The sequence below is a fragment of the Onychostoma macrolepis genome, chromosome 20, assembly GCF_012432095.1.
Source record: "Onychostoma macrolepis isolate SWU-2019 chromosome 20, ASM1243209v1, whole genome shotgun sequence".
In the NCBI taxonomy this organism is placed as follows: domain Eukaryota; kingdom Metazoa; phylum Chordata; class Actinopteri; order Cypriniformes; family Cyprinidae; genus Onychostoma; species Onychostoma macrolepis.
Window position 1 is genome coordinate 32,675,602 of NC_081174.1, and position 18,425 is coordinate 32,694,026.

At 40.6% G+C, this 18,425-nt stretch overlaps 1 protein-coding gene across 10 annotated transcripts; it reads left to right on the plus strand.

Annotated features, from left to right (window-relative positions):
- The first annotated feature begins 45 nt into the window (after positions 1-45).
- On the plus strand, positions 46-14,922 carry LOC131527421 (von Willebrand factor A domain-containing protein 5A-like). 10 transcript variants are annotated; one of them, XM_058756486.1, is made up of 10 exons: positions 46-173; positions 258-416; positions 2,183-2,286; positions 5,453-5,682; positions 6,282-6,323; positions 11,894-11,965; positions 12,229-12,288; positions 13,631-13,776; positions 13,856-13,979; positions 14,089-14,922. In XM_058756486.1, exons 1-10 carry the CDS (start codon positions 111-113, stop codon positions 14,166-14,168), a joined length of 1,080 nt encoding a protein of 359 aa, XP_058612469.1. In that variant the 5' UTR covers positions 46-110; the 3' UTR covers positions 14,169-14,922. The 10 variants fall into 10 exon arrangements, with proteins under 10 accessions (XP_058612469.1, XP_058612472.1, XP_058612468.1 ...); XM_058756489.1 differs by having other exon boundaries at positions 11,894-11,932; positions 14,089-14,921; XM_058756485.1 differs by having other exon boundaries at positions 13,628-13,776; positions 14,089-14,920.
- The last annotated feature ends 3,503 nt before the right edge of the window (positions 14,923-18,425 follow it).

The following is an 18,425-nucleotide window of genomic DNA, read 5'->3' on the forward strand; positions in this document are numbered from 1 at the left end:
CTACTCTTGCATTAGTTCATGTCGATGGTCAGCGCTGGAGCTGCTCTTGTGTCTGCAGGTGCTTCTCCTTCGGGATCGGTGAGGGTGCGAGTACGGCTCTCATCACAGGAATGGCCAGAGAAGGTTCTGGTCACGCTCAGTTCATCACAGGCACTGACCGCATGCAGCCCAAAGTAAGACCTGCTGTTAAAAACAGACTGGATCCAATCAGTGCAAGATGTTGAGGTGTTTATTTACAAGCCTCTCATCTCCGTCAGGTGATGCAGTCGCTCAGGTTTGCTCTCCAGCCGGCTGTGGATAATATCTCTGTGAACTGGACCGTTCCTGAAGGTGTGACGGTGGACATGCTGTCTCCACCCATCAACACCCTGTTCCAGGGTCAGAGGGCGCTCATCCACGCTCAGATTAAAGGACAGGTGAAAGCTTTGCATGGTTTAATCTAATAGGCTTCTGGAGACCAGCGTCATTCATTTGTTTAAACCAAGGGTTCAACAGCCAGCAGCCTGCAGCCCAAATTTGACGTTTTCATCTTTTAGTGCCTCTATGATGTAAGAAAAATGGCTGTGTGCTGACCCAGATGTGACCTGACACTGTGATGTGATAAAAATAGGGCTGCCCCCCTAATAGTTAACTAACTGTTGGTCATCGAGAAGAGGCTTAGTTGACCAAAAATGTATTAGTCTCTTAGTAGAAATGCAAATCTGGCAGGAAGTCCAAACTTTCACTTATCATTCATCAACCTCAAATATGGCTTATCATTTGAAAAATATGTACGTAGTAGCAACTTAACACCGCTGCTCTCTCTATCATTAACCTAGCTAGATAAATGTGTGCTATTAGGCGTCTATCCAAGTGCAGAGAGTGGAAGCTGTTAGTGCGCTACTCCATGATATGAAGGCACCGGCGCGATCACTGACATTGTTTTCCTGATAACAGCAGAAACATTTAAGAGCATCACAGATAAGAATAAATAAGACATCATTCGAAACTGTAAAGGGTCTTTTATTTGTGTACACTCAAAATATCTACAAAACGTTGTGCTTGAAAACAAACAGGATGCGCTTTCTGCCTTATTAGAATTTAACACAAAATCAAGCAAACTTCAAATTATTCAGAGGAGCTTGCATCTTCTTTAAATTGCTGCAGATTTCCCTCAGATTGTGCCTAGATGCGTGATGACGCGTCATGTGATGATACTGTTTCCATCAACTGGGAACTTCCCATCCAAAGTAGGCTTGTGTGCTGTGCTTTACCAGATGGGATTCCCATACCAACACAATATCGTTATGAAAAATAATGCTTGGAGAAACATTTCATTCATGATGTGTCTGCCACATTACTTCAGCGGATATTCTGTATCATTTCATATCAGTCACAGCATCTCCACTGAAAAAAACACTGTGCCTCAGAAGCGCACTGTCGCTCACAGATACGCGTCTTCAGGAGATCGCCTGGCGTTTTCAGCTGGCTAGAAATGCTCTGAATTTTCATTTAGGCCATGTGTCCTCCAATGTAAATTCACTCTCTGACAGTAGGTGGTGTTTATGTAACAACAGTAATACAGCAGTTTCCACGGTTACCACAATAGTCATGGAGAAGAAAGAGGTCCGACAGTTTTTACGTTTTCAAATAGTCGTGCAGATTTTTGTATTTGCAATGGTGTGTATCAAAAAACCAAATAGTCCTACTTAAAGACTTTCTACTTGTCGTCTTTCGTTATCTGTTTAAAACATTTGTTTACTTTGTAGATTTTGCGTATTTTTCAAAGGTACGCTACTGTTATATTTGAAGTTCTTTTTGTTATATTGTAAAATACTAAATTGTTGTTAACCCTGCAAAGCCTGACATAATTAAATGAGTCAAAAAAAATGTTTTAACATTTAGACAAAATATTTAAAAGTTTGCATACGTGTTCTTGAGCTCATGTTGTCTGTGGTATATTTTCACTACAAAACAACAAAATATTTTGAGAAAACTGCTGCAAATTCAATCAATTTAACAAGCTTAAAAACTGGTTGTCATATGACAAAAAAAATTTGAAGACACATTGCTCACTGTTGAAATTGTCATATCACATTTAGTTTAGATGCTACACGTGATCACTAAATTAACTTTAATAGTTTTAGAGTCCTGTAAATTTCTTAAACATCAAATGTTACTTTCTCTTTCTTCCTCATCATAGAGTTCAGGAAAGACAGAAGGAGCTGTAACAGTGAAATACAGGCTGAAAGATCAACCGGTGACTAACCAGCTTCAGTTTACTCTTAAACCAGCGGAAGACACAGGGTAACACACACACACACACACACACACACACACACACACACAGAGACAGACACACACACGCACACGCACGCACACACACACACACACACACACAGAGACAGACACACACACACACACACACACACACACACACACACACGTTGTGTTTCCATGTTTTATGGGGACATTCCATAGGCGTAATGATTTTTATACTGTACAAACTGTATTTTCTATTGTCCTACACCTAAACCTACCCCTTACAGGAGACTTTCTGTATTTTTAGATTTTCAAAAAACTTCATTATGTATGATTTATAACCTTGTTTCCTCATGGGGACCTAAAAATGTCCCCACAAGGTCAAAATGCGTGCACACACACATGCTCTCTCACACTTACGCGCACACAGACGCACGCACACACACACACGCTCTCACACTCACTCACTCACACACACACACACACACACACACACACTCACTCACACACACACATGCGCTCTATCACTCTCACATACACACACACGCTCTCACACTCACGCACACGTGCTCTCTCACTCTCATACACACACACACACACACACTCACACACTCTCACTTTAAAGAAAATTAAAATTGATAAAGTACTGATATTTTGGTAAAGTATCTATAAAAATGTAAGTACAGCAATGAAGTAAACACACATACTGGCCAACAAACACTCACTAATGCTGATGATACATGGGGCAACTTTTTTTGAACAGTGTTTCTTGGGCACTTTCCCACTGAGACTGGGTGACAGATTTCTATCTGGATACTTTAGATCTGGTGTGGGCCCTGTGTATCATCAGCCTAAGACAGTGTTATTACTCTTTATTTTATTGCTTGTTTTGGCTTTAATAGCACAATCATGGGCAACATTTGACTCTTGAATGGGTGGGGGGGGATCTTTTTCAGATGCCCTACCATATTGCGACGCATCAAAGCAGACAATACAGCAGTCAAGAATAACTTGGAGGTTGCCAGCGTTTGCTAAACTATGGACGAGCTTTGACTCTCGCTGCTGATTTGATTGGCAATGCTTCCCGTTTAAAGTGTCAGTTGATGGCCTTTCATTTTTAACCGGAAATGTGCACGCTGCTTTTCTGATGTTCATTGTTTTTTTGTTTTTTTCCCGTGTCACTCTATATGTATCTGATTTGAATTGTTGTTACCAAAGGTGAGATGCGTAAAGAAAAAAATAAACGATTAGTTGTGGGAATATTCTCTGTCCTAAATCGCATACCATTCATTCCTGGACTTTCTCACGTCTGTTCTGGAAATGACATTACTGGTTTGATATGCCCCGATCTCAATTAAGTTCACACACACTTTTGGGGAACTAGCTCTCGCTCAGGACGCAGGCTGTCTTTGAAAGTTATACCAGGACCGCTTCCAGAATTAAATCACATATATTTTTTTGTCCCATATATTGCTTTGGTCATCACTGTGTCAATTTTTGAAAATGCATCCAACATAAATATGTGGATGTTCAGGGCTCGCAAAATTTCAAAATCCCTGGTAGCCCTTCGGGCAGGTACTCTTCAGATTTTGGTAGCCCGAAAATTAATTTAACTAACCCGAATTAAAAAAATAACTTTTTTTTTTTTTTTTAAATATAGAAAAACAGATAGGAGTTTAAATGTCAAATCAAAAATATTTTCAATACACAAATATCAACAAATATGAAGGAAGGAATCTTATTTCACTATTTACAGGGTATCTGCAGAATTTTTAAAACTAAATTTAAGGCAATTTATGACCCATTTTAAGAGCTGCACGAGGAAAATGAACACAGAATGTTCGACAGTGTCTATGGTAACATACAGTATTGAGCCATAAAATTACATGATTTACAGTTCAGATACAGGTTTTCACAAAAACAAATATTTCAGCATTTCAGGCTATAGACCATTTTTATGAAAAGGGATATATCAAGCATATAAATTGTTAATTTAAAATGTATAAATATTACTGTCTTAATTGTTTAAATTTTTTGAAGGCATATTAACATCTTTCTCATTTACAACTCTGTGTTTGCTGCGTAAAAAGTTGATATTTGCATTGATCTGACCATAAACAGCAAGAAAGGAAATGCAGATTCACTCTCTGCCACGAGGTGGTGCTTTAGGAGCGCTGAAATACTGCGGTTTCCCTGGAAACGCAAGCAGCTCTGCGCTCATAAACGCTGCTTTATCAGGAATTATAGTTTAGATGAAATTAAAATGCCAACGACACATTTCTGAGGACAGTCGGTTCCCTTCTGATACATTCACATAAAGACATCCGCGCCGCGTTTTGACTTGAAACCTGCAGAACTCATATTTATTCAATGACATCATTGCCTTTTGAAGTTTAATCCTGCCGTATCGCGCGACTCTTGTCTTTCCGTCCCCAACTGTAAGATCTCTAGAAATTATAATTAAGACATTTCTTATACCATTTAACGTATTTAAAACTTTTTATGGCCTTAAGTTTGATACAACTCACTTTCAGAGTTTATAAGGACCCGCGGGAGATCTGTATTTAAGGAGCCCGTCGGGCAGGCAGTGATACATTTTGGTAGCCCGACTGGAAAACACAACAGCCCCGGGACGTCGGGCTAGCGATTTTGTGAGCCCTGATGTTATTCCCGAAACTTGGCAGTGTGTATTTGTCCGGAAAATGAATTATAGCCTAGATGGTACGCAAAGCACGCTCCCTTTATTATCACTAAAAAGCGTCACTCATCTTAGTTCATTGCAATCTCAGAAAGGTCCGTCAATGAAGCTCTCTAAACTTTACGATGAATCTCTTATTTACATTGTGTCTGCACCTAGTTAATCATGAGATGATTCATGAACGTGCAGAACTGTGCTTAATAACTCCGGCGCTTTTAGTGGTGAGTGAATTCTGACCAACTAAAATGTTTCTGATTGGCCATTGGGTTCAAGAAATCAACATTTACATATGTGATTGTCTACATTGCTGAACACTTCAAAAACATGTTGGATAGTTTGCCAGATCTTTAATTGCTTTTGCTTTCGTTGGAGGTATTTAGTGCCTGGGCATGCCCCCCCCCCAACTCATAACTCATGCTTGCGTTCACATTAGTGACACTGTATCAGACTCTCACTAGCCGCTGGCCCCATCTCCGACACTGCAGACTGTTTACAGGTTTGTGTCTGTTGCAGGCTGACGATCCACCGTCTGGCGGCCCGGTCTGTGATCCGCTCTCTGGAGCTGGAGGAACGAGCCGGAGGAGCAGACACTGAGAACATCAGGAGAAGGATTGTGGAGCTCAGCGTTCAGGCCGGAGTGAGCAGCGTTTATACGGCCTTCATCGGCATCAATAAAGACAGCAAACAGACTGTGAAAGGACCGCTGCTGCAGAGGAGTGTGCCAGTGTCACGTGAGTGTGTCTGTGAGTGTCTGTCTGTCTTTTTGTGACAAATGAGGACATAAATTTGTATAATGACAAGGGTATGACAGGTATTACAAGGAGAAGGTGACTTTTCAGGACATTACTCCATGTCCCCACTTTTCAAAACGCTTATAAATCACACAGAATGGAGTGTATTGAAAATCTGAAATAGCAGACAGTCTCCTGTAAGGGGTAGGTTTAGGTGTAGGGTTGGTGTAGGACAATAGCACATACAGTAAGTACAGTATAAAAACCATTACGCCTATGGAGAGTCCCCACTTTTCACAAAAACATATGTTTGTATTTATTCACTGATTTATTGTCTGTTTAGAACAATCCTGATCCTGGAGAGCCACTGTCCTGCAGAGTTTAGTTCCAGTCCTAATTAAGCCCATCTGGATCTGCTGAAGAAGGACTTCAGGACTACTTGAAACTTGGAACTAAACTCTGCAGGACACTAGGGCTCCAGGATGAGGATTGGACACAGCTGGTTTACAAGTATGATTTCATAATCAGTTTTCCTGTCACATATTAGGTAGACATACATAATAATTTGGTGTATTCACATCATCAACATTTCTAATTCAATTCTTTATCAGATATGATGGCTGCATTTCATGGTGGTGGTGCGAGAATGTGTGGTAAGAAACAACCTACAGTACAGTATTCTTTGTTTTCATGGTTCAGTCCATCTCAAGTGGCCCAGTGGAGGTTCATTTTGTTTGACTATTTTTAATTTTCCAGATTTGTTTGTTTAGTGATTACCTCTATGTGCTGTTATTGAAAAAGCACCTGTTTTGGTTATGCAGATGTTTACATAAACCTTAATATCTCAGCTCAGGATGATTGTAGCTCCTTGGGACAAAACTGCTCTTTAGAGCTTATTATTAAATTACTGCACATTATACTAGATAGAGGTTTTTGTAAGCGTCTGAATAACGACACTAATTGCTGCTGTGGTTAAACCAAGTGAAATAAATACAAAAATGTATGTTTTTTCGAGACCAACATATAGAGATATTAATCATTAAAAAAATTAAGAATGGTCAGTCAACCAACTTTACTATTTTTGGACAACTTGAGAGAGATTTGTGTTTTTGTCAAAAGCTGGTTTGTTGTGACTTTTTTTTGTTTGTGATTGTCAGATATAATAATAATAATAATAATAAACTTTATTTTATATAGCGCCTTTCAAAGTTGCATCTCAAAGCGCTTTCCAAAACATACAGAATAAATGCATTGTAAAAAAAAAAAATCACAAATATGCCAACCCGAAAAAATACGTTTTAAGAGAGGATTTAAAAACACTAAAAGATTCAGCCTGTCTAATTTCAATAGGGAGAGAGTTCCAGAGTTTTGGCGCCACAGAGGAAAAAGCCTGATCACCCATAGACTGTAAACGAGTTACAGGAATGGTTAACAATCCAGAATCAGACGAGCGGAGATTACGCCTTAGGGAGTACACGGTTAAAAGTTCAGTCAGATATACTGGTAATAATCCATGCAGGGCCTTGTAGGTAAGCATGAGAATTTTAAAATCAATGCAAAGCCTGACCGGAAGCCAATGCAGCGATTCCAAAATAGGAGAGATGTGTTCAGTTGTCCTGGACCTTGTCAAGATTCTGGCAGCTGCATTTTGAACATACTGCAATCTGTTTAGAATTGATTTAGAGACCCCCACGAGCAGAGCATTACAATAGTCGATTCGAGAAAAGGCAGACGTATTGATCAGTTTTTCAGCCATGGAGGAAGATAACATGGGCGCAGTCTTGCTATGTTTCTGAGGTGAAAAAATGATATCTTAACCGTGTTCTGGACGTGGGGATCAAAAGTTAAGTTTGAATCAAATATCACCCCCAGATTTTTTAATTTTGTTTGAAACTCCATAGCAGAACCATCAATCTTTAAGGTTAAAATGTCTGCTTTCCTTATTTGAAGAGGTGAACCAATCAGCATAACCTCAGTCTTGTCACTGTTGAGACAAAGAAAATTCTGTGACATCCATATCTTTACCTCCGATATGCAATGTTCAAGAAAAGCCACAGCCAACTTATCACCAGATTTTGAGTGAATGTAAATCTGCGTGTCATCTGCATAAAAATGAAACTTGAGACCTAGGGATCTTAAAAATTGCCCAAGGGGGAAAATGTACATGCTAAAAAGTAAGGGACTCAAAATTGAACCCTGGGGAACACCAAACTGCATTGAGCCAATATTGGACCTGCATCCACCCAGGGACACAAACTGTCTACGGTCTGAGAGGAAAGACTTAAACCAGTTTAATGCAGTGTCCGCAACACCAAAAACATTTTCCAACCGTGAGAGTAAAAGGGAATGGTCTACAGTGTCAAAAGCTGCACTGAGATCGAGTAAAATCAGTATTGACAGAGAGCCAGAGTCAGCAGCAATTAACAAACCATTTGTAACTTTAACCAAAGCTGTTTCAGTGCTATGCAGTTTGCGGAAGCCAGATTGAAGGGGCTCAAAAAGATTATTTAAAGTGAGGTGAGTGTATAACTGAGAGGCCACAATTCGCTCAAGCACTTTAGCCAAAAAGGACAAGTTGGAAATGGGATGAAAATTATTGATATTTCTCCAGTCTACGTTGTTTTTGTTTTTTTTGGTACAGGTGTAACATCAGCAATTTTGAGTGCAGCAGGTTCAACACCCGTGGTCAAGGAGTCATTTATTATGCTCAAGATGACCGGGCCTAGTGAGGCAAAACATGATTTAAACAGACAGGTGGGAATGGGATCAACTATGGAAGTGGCAGCTTTCATTTGAGAAACCACATTACCCAGAGAGACGAGATCATGTGAACTAAAATTTGAGAGAGAGGTGCCAGAAAAATGAGGGATACTGAGAGCAGAAGCAGACGCAACAGAGGTAGTGAATTTGCGAGCATTTGCAATTTTAGAACTGAAATGATCAGGAAATCTATTACAGAGCTGATCTGAGGCAGGTACATTAGAGGGACTGTTACCTTTGAGCAATTTGTTAATGGTATGAAACAGTTTTTTAGGGTTATTTTGATTATTGTAAATTATCTGAGAGAGATACTGAGCCCTGACAGATACAATCTCTGCCTTATATTCAAGTAAGTGGTCTTTCCATGCTAGGTAATGCACATTCAGGCCAGAGGTACGCCACCTACGCTCCAGCTTATGACAAGCAGCCTTCCTAGAGTGCAGCTCGACATTATACCAGGGAGCAGATCGTACAAAGGCCACAGAACGAGATTTCATAGGTGCAAATAAATCCAAACCAGACAAGAGAACCGTATTTAACAGAGAGATATTGTCCTCCAGAGGGTCCGATGGAGAAAAGTCACTTAAAGAGGACTCAATAAGAGTAGAGAAGTCAGGGCAATCGATAGATTTCCATTTGTGATAATTTACTATACGGTAAGGGTAAATGTTAGAATGCGACCATTCCATACTAAAAAAGATGGCAAAATGGTCAGACAATCCCAAATCCATGGCAGAAAACTGCGACAAAAAAGAACCATTTGAAATGACCAGATCTAAGGTGTGCCCTTTATTATTAGTGGAGCAATCCACATGTTGCTTCAAATCAAAACATTCCAATAAAGACACAAAGTCCTTGGTCATAACAAAGTCTTTTTTGTCCATGTGGATGTTAAAGTCCCCTAAGATAAGAGTTCTGTCAAACTTAAGACACAACATAGACAAAAGATCAGCAAATTCAGTTAAAAAGTATTCAGAAGTCTTTGGAGGTCTGTAGACCGTAGCTATGCCAGTCAAAATGGGCACAGAGACACTCAGCACAAGATATTCGAAAGAATTGAACTGAGGAGTGACCACTGGACTTAAAGTGAATTGTTGATTATACAACACAATGAGTCCCCCACCCCTACCAGAGGGTCGCGGGGAATCAAACAATCCATAGCCAGGTGGAATAAGTTCATTAAACACAAACCCATCAGACTGTTTATGCCAAGTTTCCGTCAAGCAGACCAAGTCCAGCTTTTTTTAGATGATAATATCCGATAACAGCAGCGCCTTGTTCACAGAGCGCGTGTTAAAAAGAGCCGATTTCACCAGACTCGGGGGAATAGTGAGTGACGGAGAGAGCTCCACATGTTTTAGCGCTAACAGATTGTTAACATCCACCTCATTGCTCCATCTCTGTGCCGGTATTTCAACGTAAAACCAACAGACTTCGGAGTCTGATGAGTCATGTACAGGTGCTGGTCATATAATTAGAATATCATCAAAAAGCTTATTTATTTCACTAATTCCATTCAAAAAGTGAAACTTGTATATTATATTCATTCATTACACACAGACTGATAAATTTCAAATGTTTATTTCTTTTAACTTTGATGATTAGAGCTTACAGCTCATGAAAGTCAAAAATCAGTATCTCAAAATATTAGAATATTACTTAAGACCAATACAAAGAAAGTATTTTTAGAAATCTTGGCCAACTGAAAAGTATGAACATGAAAAGTATGAGCATGTACAGCACTCAATACTTAGTTGGGGCTCCTTTTGCCTGAATTACTGCAGCAATGCGGCGTGGCATGGAGTCGATCAGTCTGTGGCACTGCTCAGGTGTTATGAGAGCCCAGGTTGCTCTGATAGTGGCCTTCAGCTCTTCTGCATTGTTGGGTCTGGTGTCTCTCATCTTCCTCTGGAGATTCTCTCTGGGGTTCAGGTCAGGCGAGTTTGCTGGCCAATCAAGCACAGTAACACTACGGTCATTGAACCAGCTTTTGGTACCTTTGGCAGTGTGGGCAGGTGCCAAGTCCTGCTGGAAAATGAAATCAGCATCTCCATAAAGCTTGTCAACAGAAGGAAGCATGAAGTGCTCTAAAATCTCCTGGTAGATGGCTGCGTTGACTGTGGACATCAGAAAACACAGTGGACCAACACCAGCAGATGACATGGCAGCCCAAATCATCACTGACTGTGGAAACTTCACACTGAACTTCAAGCAACATGGATTCTGTGCCTCTCCACTCTTCCTTCAGACTCTGAGACCTTGATTTCCAAATGAAATGTAAAATTTACTTTCATCTGAAAAGAGGACTTTGGACCACTGAGCAACAGTCCAGTTCTTTTCTCCACAGCCCAGTTAAGATGCTTCTGACGTTGTCTCTGGTTCAGAAGTGGCTTGGTTGCCCTTTTCCTGAAGACGTCTGAGCGTGGTGACGCTTGATGCACTGACTCCAGCTTCAGTTCTCTCCTTGTGAAGCTCTCCCAAGTGTTTGAATCGGCTTTGCTTGACTGTATTCTCAAGCTTGCGGTCATCCCTGTTGCTTGTGCACCTTTTCCTACCCAAATTCTTCCTTCCAGTCAACTTTGCATTTAATATGCTTTGATACAGCACTCTGTAAACAGCCACACCTTTCAGTAATGACCTTCTGTGACTTACCCTCTTTGTGGAGGGTGTCAATGTTCGTCTTCTGGATCATTGCCAAGTCAGCAGTCTTCCCCATTATTGTGGTTTCAAAGAACAAGAGATACCCAGAATTTATACTGTAGGGATGGTCATTTATTCAAACTCAAATAATATTTTGAGATACTGATTTTTGACTTTCATGAGCTGTAAGCTCTAATCATCAAAATTAAAAGAAATAAACATTTGAAATATATCAGTCTGTGTGTAATGAATATAATATAATATACAAGTTTCACTGGAATTAGTGAAATAAATCAACTTTTTGATGATATTCTAATTATATGACCAGCACCTGTATAAACTTGCGCCTTGACGCTCGATGTATGTAGCGCAATCGTCAAAGAATTCCGCCATTACGGCAAAGTACATAAATGTCCTTCGTTAAATAATAATTCCTTTTTAGGTTCAGCAGATTGCAAGCAGAGTACCTTAAAGCCATGATGGGAAGATCCACGCCAGCGGCAATCTTGTAGTAACATGTCGTGATCCCGACAACAGAGGGGTTGATTCCAGCAGATATAGTTAAAAAATAAAAACAGCAGGCCGAAGATTAAAACGTAATTCCGCATTTCAGTTGTGTATGAGCAAGAGGGGATTTCCAAAGCTCGAACTCATTTACCACTCAGAAAATTCCAGTAGTCCAATTAAGAACAATAAAACCGGAGAAAGGAGCGGCAGCCAGACACGCCAGCGTTCCCTGTTCAACCAGAAGTCCATATGTGTTTTTAAAGTGTTTTTTTTTTTTATTCTTACACAGTATCTACTTTTCTGTCTGTTTTCTTAGCAATGGGGGCTCCCGCAATGATGAAATGTTCTGCAAGGCGTAAAAGAAATACACAGACATCAGCACTTCACTGTACTTGTCTTATTTTTTAGGTTTTTTTTCTTCATCTAATTGTCTTTTATTTTGTCACTCATTGAATGAATAATGTTTTTAGCATATGCCCTTAACAGCCCAGGCTTTTCTCAGCAATGGCTCCCTTAATGGCATGTGGTTCTCTAATGTGTAAGAAAAATATACAACCACTTGACTGAGCTTTTCTTGTTCTTTTTTGAATGTGTATATCAATCTAATTGCCTTTTCATGAATGTCACTGTTTGAATGATTTGTTTTTTTAGCATGTGGCCCCATACAATCGAACAGCATGGGGATTCAATGTGATTCCATGTCATTTGAGGGTAAGTCAAACAAACCAGGCTCTGATTTTGAAAACAATGCCCTGATCAGACAGGATTGATTCTATATGGGCATGCCACAGTATGTATTAGTTACTGGGCTGCTTTTGGATTTTAATCCTTTCGGTTATTTTTACCATTCCATGTCTTTAAAAGTTTACAGCATTTCTTACCTTCTATGAATTGCCCTTAACAATAACTAAAGTTAATAGCAATTATTGACAAACTGATCAAAATGTACAGTAGCTCTCAAAGTCTTGTAGTCAATTATTTTGTAAATATTCTCATACCTCAGATATTCTATATGGATGTTTCCAGTCACAATACATATAAATAGCCAACAAATGAAGTACGTGCTCCAGTAAAAACGCTTGCTATTTCATACTTTGTTTTCCCAGCATTTATGTACATGTGCTCTACGCACTTTATATAGTGAAAAAACACTTCATGTAAATGTTTCAGAATTAATCAACTTGCCATTAGATTAGAAATGTAAATGAATGATTGTATTTGATTCACTTTTTTCAAGTGACGGGATTAAAAGAAAAGTAGTCTGTTTTTATCATTGTAGAAATGTATTCAGTCAGGGTTTGGTTATATTGGGTTAGAATTCTGTTTTCTTTTTAAGTGTGTCTTGCACCAGTTAAATGTTTTGTCATTTAAAGTCAAACTGTAAATTATGACATCACAGCATTTGGACGATGATGTCATCACAGCTGGATGACATCAGGTGTTGATGTTCAACTTTAGAAATGGCAAAAACTCACTTTGTGAGAACATTGAAAGAGTTATGGTTAGACATTACTGGCACCCATTTATAGACGTGTGTTACAAAAACAGGTCACACTTTATATTAGGTGGCCTTTACTACTATGTACTTATGTCAAAAAATAAGTACAATGTACTTATTGTATTGCAAAACACTTCTGCTGCTATTGAGGGGGGATACGGGAGGTTAGGGACAGGTTTGGTGGTCTGGGTGGGTTTAAGGGTGGGTTAAGGTGTAAGGGATGGGTCAACAGTGTAATTATCAATGTAATTACAGAAATTAATTACAGATGTAACTACATACAGGTATTTTTAAAAATATAAGTACAATGTAAAAACATGTATGTACACAATAAGTGCATTGTATCAAATTATTAATTTAAATGTAAGTACATGGTAGTTAAGGCCACCTAATATAAAGTGGGACCCAAGAACAAATTTTCTCTGAATAAGGCTCAAGGCAGTTATGCTGCTTTAATTCATTTCGTTTATCTGCTTTAATCATAAACATATCAGAAATAATGCTGCTATGGGTGTCCAGATGACTTCTGTCTGAACTATCTGTGTATTTCAGAAGAAGGTGAAGAAGGTGAGCCCCAGAAGGACCCTTTGCTCCAGCTTGTCTCTCTTCAGAAGGCTGCGGGATGCTGGGAGCTCAACGCCTCATTGGCTGCTGTGTTTGGGAAAACGGAGGATGAGGTGACAAATCAGAAGACGGCACAGGTGGGACATATGATGTCATATCCTCCGACAGGCTGATGATTGGTTCAGTGCGTGTGTTTGACGTGTGTTTGTGTTATAGGTGGAAGGGTCAGTGTGGGCCACCGTCCTCGCTCTCATCTGGTTATATGCGTATAAATCAGATCAGCAGGATGAGTGGCAGTTTGTGGCCATGAAGGCGGCCTCATGGATCCGCTCTCAGAAACGTGAGACAATATTCAGCTGTCAAACTATTTCACACCACATATTCTGTGAGTTAGTGCTTTCCATGTTCTTTTACAGTGATTTGAGTTTGCAGGGATGTGTGTGTTTCAGCTGATGGCCTATCTCAGTGTGTGTGTGATGGGAACGCTCTGTTGGGATCTCAGGTGACTGAAGACACGCTGGAAATATGAAGACTGCAAATCCTGTGCTCTCAGAAGACAGAATATCTCTCATAAACATTTGTGTTGTTTCTGGTATAAGATATAAACAGTTTTTGAAAAGAATAACAAATACCATATATGTTGTCCTATTATCTTTTTTTTTTTTTTTTTTTTTTGGACCTTGAGTCTGTAATAAAGTTTGATTGATTGATTGATACCATGATTTGTGATGGTGAATGCATTATTTCAGTGTTTTAACGAGAAGATTGTGTCAGTGTGTAAATATCAAGCTGTTTTATCAGAAAGTATTTCTTCACTAGCCATAATTACCTGACATGTAGAATTACATTTTAATGCATTACAACTAATAGTTAGATTAATCAGAATAGAGAAATGTATAATTATGAACTGCCAAGAAGTAATTATAATAATGTCTGTAAATATTACAGAAAAATAAATATAAAGAGAAATGTCCCCAGAAAGCTCTGATTTAAAGTGAATTGTGACCATGGTTAAATTGTGCTTTACTTCGCCTGTTTGTCTGCATCACAGAGAGAGGATAACCGTTCTGCAGTGGAAAATGTCTCTCTTACCTCTAGCCAGGGCTGGACTGGGACAAAAAAAACCGGACATGGCATTTTTTGGTCCAGGCGGCCCACCACCACACACATACAGGTGCATCTCAATAAATTAGAATGTCGTGGAAAAGTTAATTTATTTCAGTAATTCAACTCAAATTGTGAAACTCATGTATTAAATAAATTCAATGCACACAGACTGAAGTAGTTTAAGTCTTTGGTTCTTTTAATTGTGATGATTTGGGCTCACATTTAACAAAAACCCACCAATTCACTATCTCAACAAATTAGAATACTTCATAAGACCATAGATCCCCTGAGGAACAATTCCACTCATTCTCTACTGTAGGAGAGGAAGAATTGTATAAACTTGTTAAATCATCTAAACCAACAACATGTATGTTAGACCCGATTCCATCTAAACTACTAAAAGAGCTCCTTCCTAGAGAAAAATGATATCTGTGAGGAATTCCAGTCAGGATTTAGATCGTATCATAGTACTGAGACGGCTCTCATTAGAGTTACAAATGACCTGCTTCTATCATCTGATAGTGGTTGTATCTCTTTATTAGTTCTACTGGATCTTAGCGCTGCATTCAACACAATTGACCACAACATTCTTTTGAATAGACTAGAAAACTTTGTTGGCATTAGTGGAAGTGCCTTAGCATGGTTCAAATCGTACTTATCTGACCGCCATCAGTTCGTAGCAGTGAATGAAGAGGTATCATATCGATCACAAGTGCAGTATGGAGTACCTCAAGGCTCAGTACTAGGGCCGTTACTTTTCACACTTTACATGTTACCCTTGGGAGATATTATCAGGAGACATGGTGTTAGCTTTCACTGTTATGCTGATGATACTCAGCTCTATATTTCTTGGTGGCCCGGTGAAACACACCAAATTGAGAAACTAACGGAATGCATAGTCTATATAAAAAACTGGATGACGAGTAATTTTTTACTGCTAAATTCTGAAAAAACAGAGGTGTTAATTATCGGACCTAAAAACCCCACATGTAATAACCTAGAACACTGTCTAACACTTGACGGCTGCTCTGTCAATTCTTCTTCATCAGTCAGGAACCTAGGTGTGCTGTTTGATAGCAATCTTTCATTTGAAAGCTATGTTTCTAGCATCTGTAAAACTATGTTTTTTCATCTCAATTGCGACCTATGCTCTCAACGTCAAGTGCAGAAATGTTAATTCATGCATCTATGACCTCAAGGTTAGACTATTGTAATGCTTTATTGGGTGGTAGTTCTGCACACTTGATCAACAAACTACAGTTGGTCCAAAATGCAGCAGCTAGAGTCCTTACTAGAACCAGGAAATATGACCATATTAGCCCGGTTCTGTCAACACTGCACTGGCTCCCTATCAAACATCGGATAGATTTTAAAATCTTGTTAATTACTAATAAAGCCCTGAATGGCTTAGCTCATCAGTACTTGAGCAAGCTCTTATCACATTATAGTCCTCCACGTCCACTGCGTTCTCAAAACTCTGTCCGTTTGATAATACCTAGAATACCTAGAACAATCTACCTAACACTGTTCGGGAGGCAGACACACTCTGTCAGTTTAAATCTAGATTAAAGACCCATCTCTTTAGCCTGGCTTACAAATAACACACTAATACGCTTCTATTATTCAAATCCATTAAAGGATGGTTAGGCTGCATCCTTCTCGTCTTCACTCACTAGCGGTGTTGCAGCACATTGTAGTGGCGAAGGAGGGGAATGCCACTCCAGTAAAGGAGTAAGATTCGTCTTTATTTGTGATTGTTTTAATCTTTTGCGATCCTTCTTTATTTTTATCCCACTCTGCGCCCTCAGCCCTTGGCCTGGATGCGTCAGAGAAAACTTTATTTGTGATGGGATGCTTACGAACTTTTGTCCTTCCTCCCCGGAACAAACCTCGTAGGTGGAGGGAGAGACAATTCTTTGGGGGCACCAGAGGAACATGGGCCATTTCCCCGCAAACACTGGACTTTGAACTGACCGCACACGTCCATTTCACACTTAAATTCCTTCTCCTTTTCCCCGTGGGAGGGAGAATGGAATCATTCTGAAGGGTTGGGACAGAGAAACCCTGAGTGCTGTCTCCAAACCCTTCCTGATGCCAAGCTGACATCTCAGGTCTTTTTGTTTCCCTGAGGGGCTGACAACCGGTGTTTCGTTGCTGCGGCTGCGAAAGACTGCTTTGGTTTCATGCAACCGGTTTTTGACGGAGGGCCCACGTTTCCCAGCTGTTGAGGTGGAGCCGGACGGGAAGGTTGATAATCAGAATGTCCCCCTCTCCCTGAAGGTCTGAAGTTCGGTCAGCTCGGGTGATAAGGCCGAGCTGCTGGCTTTCTGGGGAGACAGACCTTGAATGCCTCTCCCTCCTTTTTCCGCAGGTCACATTGCTGACACATCGCTGTTACCGTCGTGCCGAACATGGCCTTTGGATCAATAGGGCATCCAAAAACTCCACCTTCTCTTTGTCAGAGAGGCCTGACAAACTGAGCCATAGTGATTTCTCTCCCACAACCGCTAAGCCCATACTCCGACCGCAGCTTTGAACTGTGCGCAGGTTTAAGTCTGCAATGACACATATCTCCTCCCAGATCGCTGGGTTGGGAGATCCGGAGTCCAGCTGATGCCCCATCTCCTCTAATAATTCCGCTTGGTAGGCAGTAAGGCGGCGAAGCGCTCTGTTTTCCCTGGCAGCGAGGCTCCGGTTGAAGAGAGTGCTGCCTGGTGACCTGGGTGCAAGTGATTAGCCACAGATGATTTGACTGGGGGAGGATCCGCCATCCCCACATCCTCCATACCCTGAACATCTAGCCTCGAGAAGCCCTTAACAGGCACTCGGTGGGAAAAAGTCCACATTCCGCAAGCACACGGATGGGGAGGATGACCTTTTCCTCCAGGGCTCTCCGGTTCTTTCGTAGTGGCCATGGGGCATGCACTCTCTTCATACGGCAAGCCCACCACAACGTGATAACTAGTAGTCATGGTAGTCGTGGCCAAATGGTTCGGGAGTCAGGCTTGTAACCTGAAGGTTGCCAGTTCGATTCTCGCGCCGGCAGGAATTGAAGGTGGGGATTGTGAATGAACAGCACTCTCTCCACCTTCGATACCATGACTAAGGTGCCCTTGAGCAAGGCACCGAACCCCTAATTGCTCCCCGGGCGCTGGAGCAATGGCTGCCCACTGCTCCGGGTGTGTGTTCACTGTGTGTGTGTGTGCATTTGTTCACTTGTGCACTTGGATGGATTAAATGCAGAGCACCAATTTCGAGTATGGGTCACCATACTTGACAATACGCCACGACTTAGACTTAGTATGGAGCTGTGCTACGATAGAGAGCTGTTCTTTTCCTTCTTTTTTTGGTGTGTGGTGAGCGCCCCCAAAACTTAATAAGTCTAAAACTTAGAGCAGAAAACTCGCCGTAACGCGTTAGTTACCTCACTCTAAGTGAAGTCGCTCAACAAACGTTAGGATTATTGTGTTTGGGACGTTACCTTGCGGCTCCGTCTGTAAACTGTTGAGCAAATGATTCCCGAAATCTTCTGAGCCAGCTTCCGAAGTCTTCACGGGAAAGAGAGCGAGAATGACGAAACGGCATGTAGCTGCGGTTTATATACAGGGAAGCGGGACTCCCTGATCGCTGCAGCGATTGGTCTGCCATAGTTGGGATCTGAAGGATCATGTGACACTGA

Coding starts and splice junctions, on each gene's coding strand:
- LOC131527421 (XM_058756485.1), top strand. CDS start 111: ATGGCCAGAGAAGGTTCTGGTCACGCTCAGTTCATCACAGGCACTGAC. Junction 2,287..5,452: donor AAACCAGCGGAAGACACAGG/GTAACACACACA, acceptor TGTCTGTTGCAG/GCTGACGATCCACCGTCTGG. Junction 12,289..13,627: donor TGATTCCATGTCATTTGAGG/GTAAGTCAAACA, acceptor TGTGTATTTCAG/AAGAAGGTGAAGAAGGTGAG.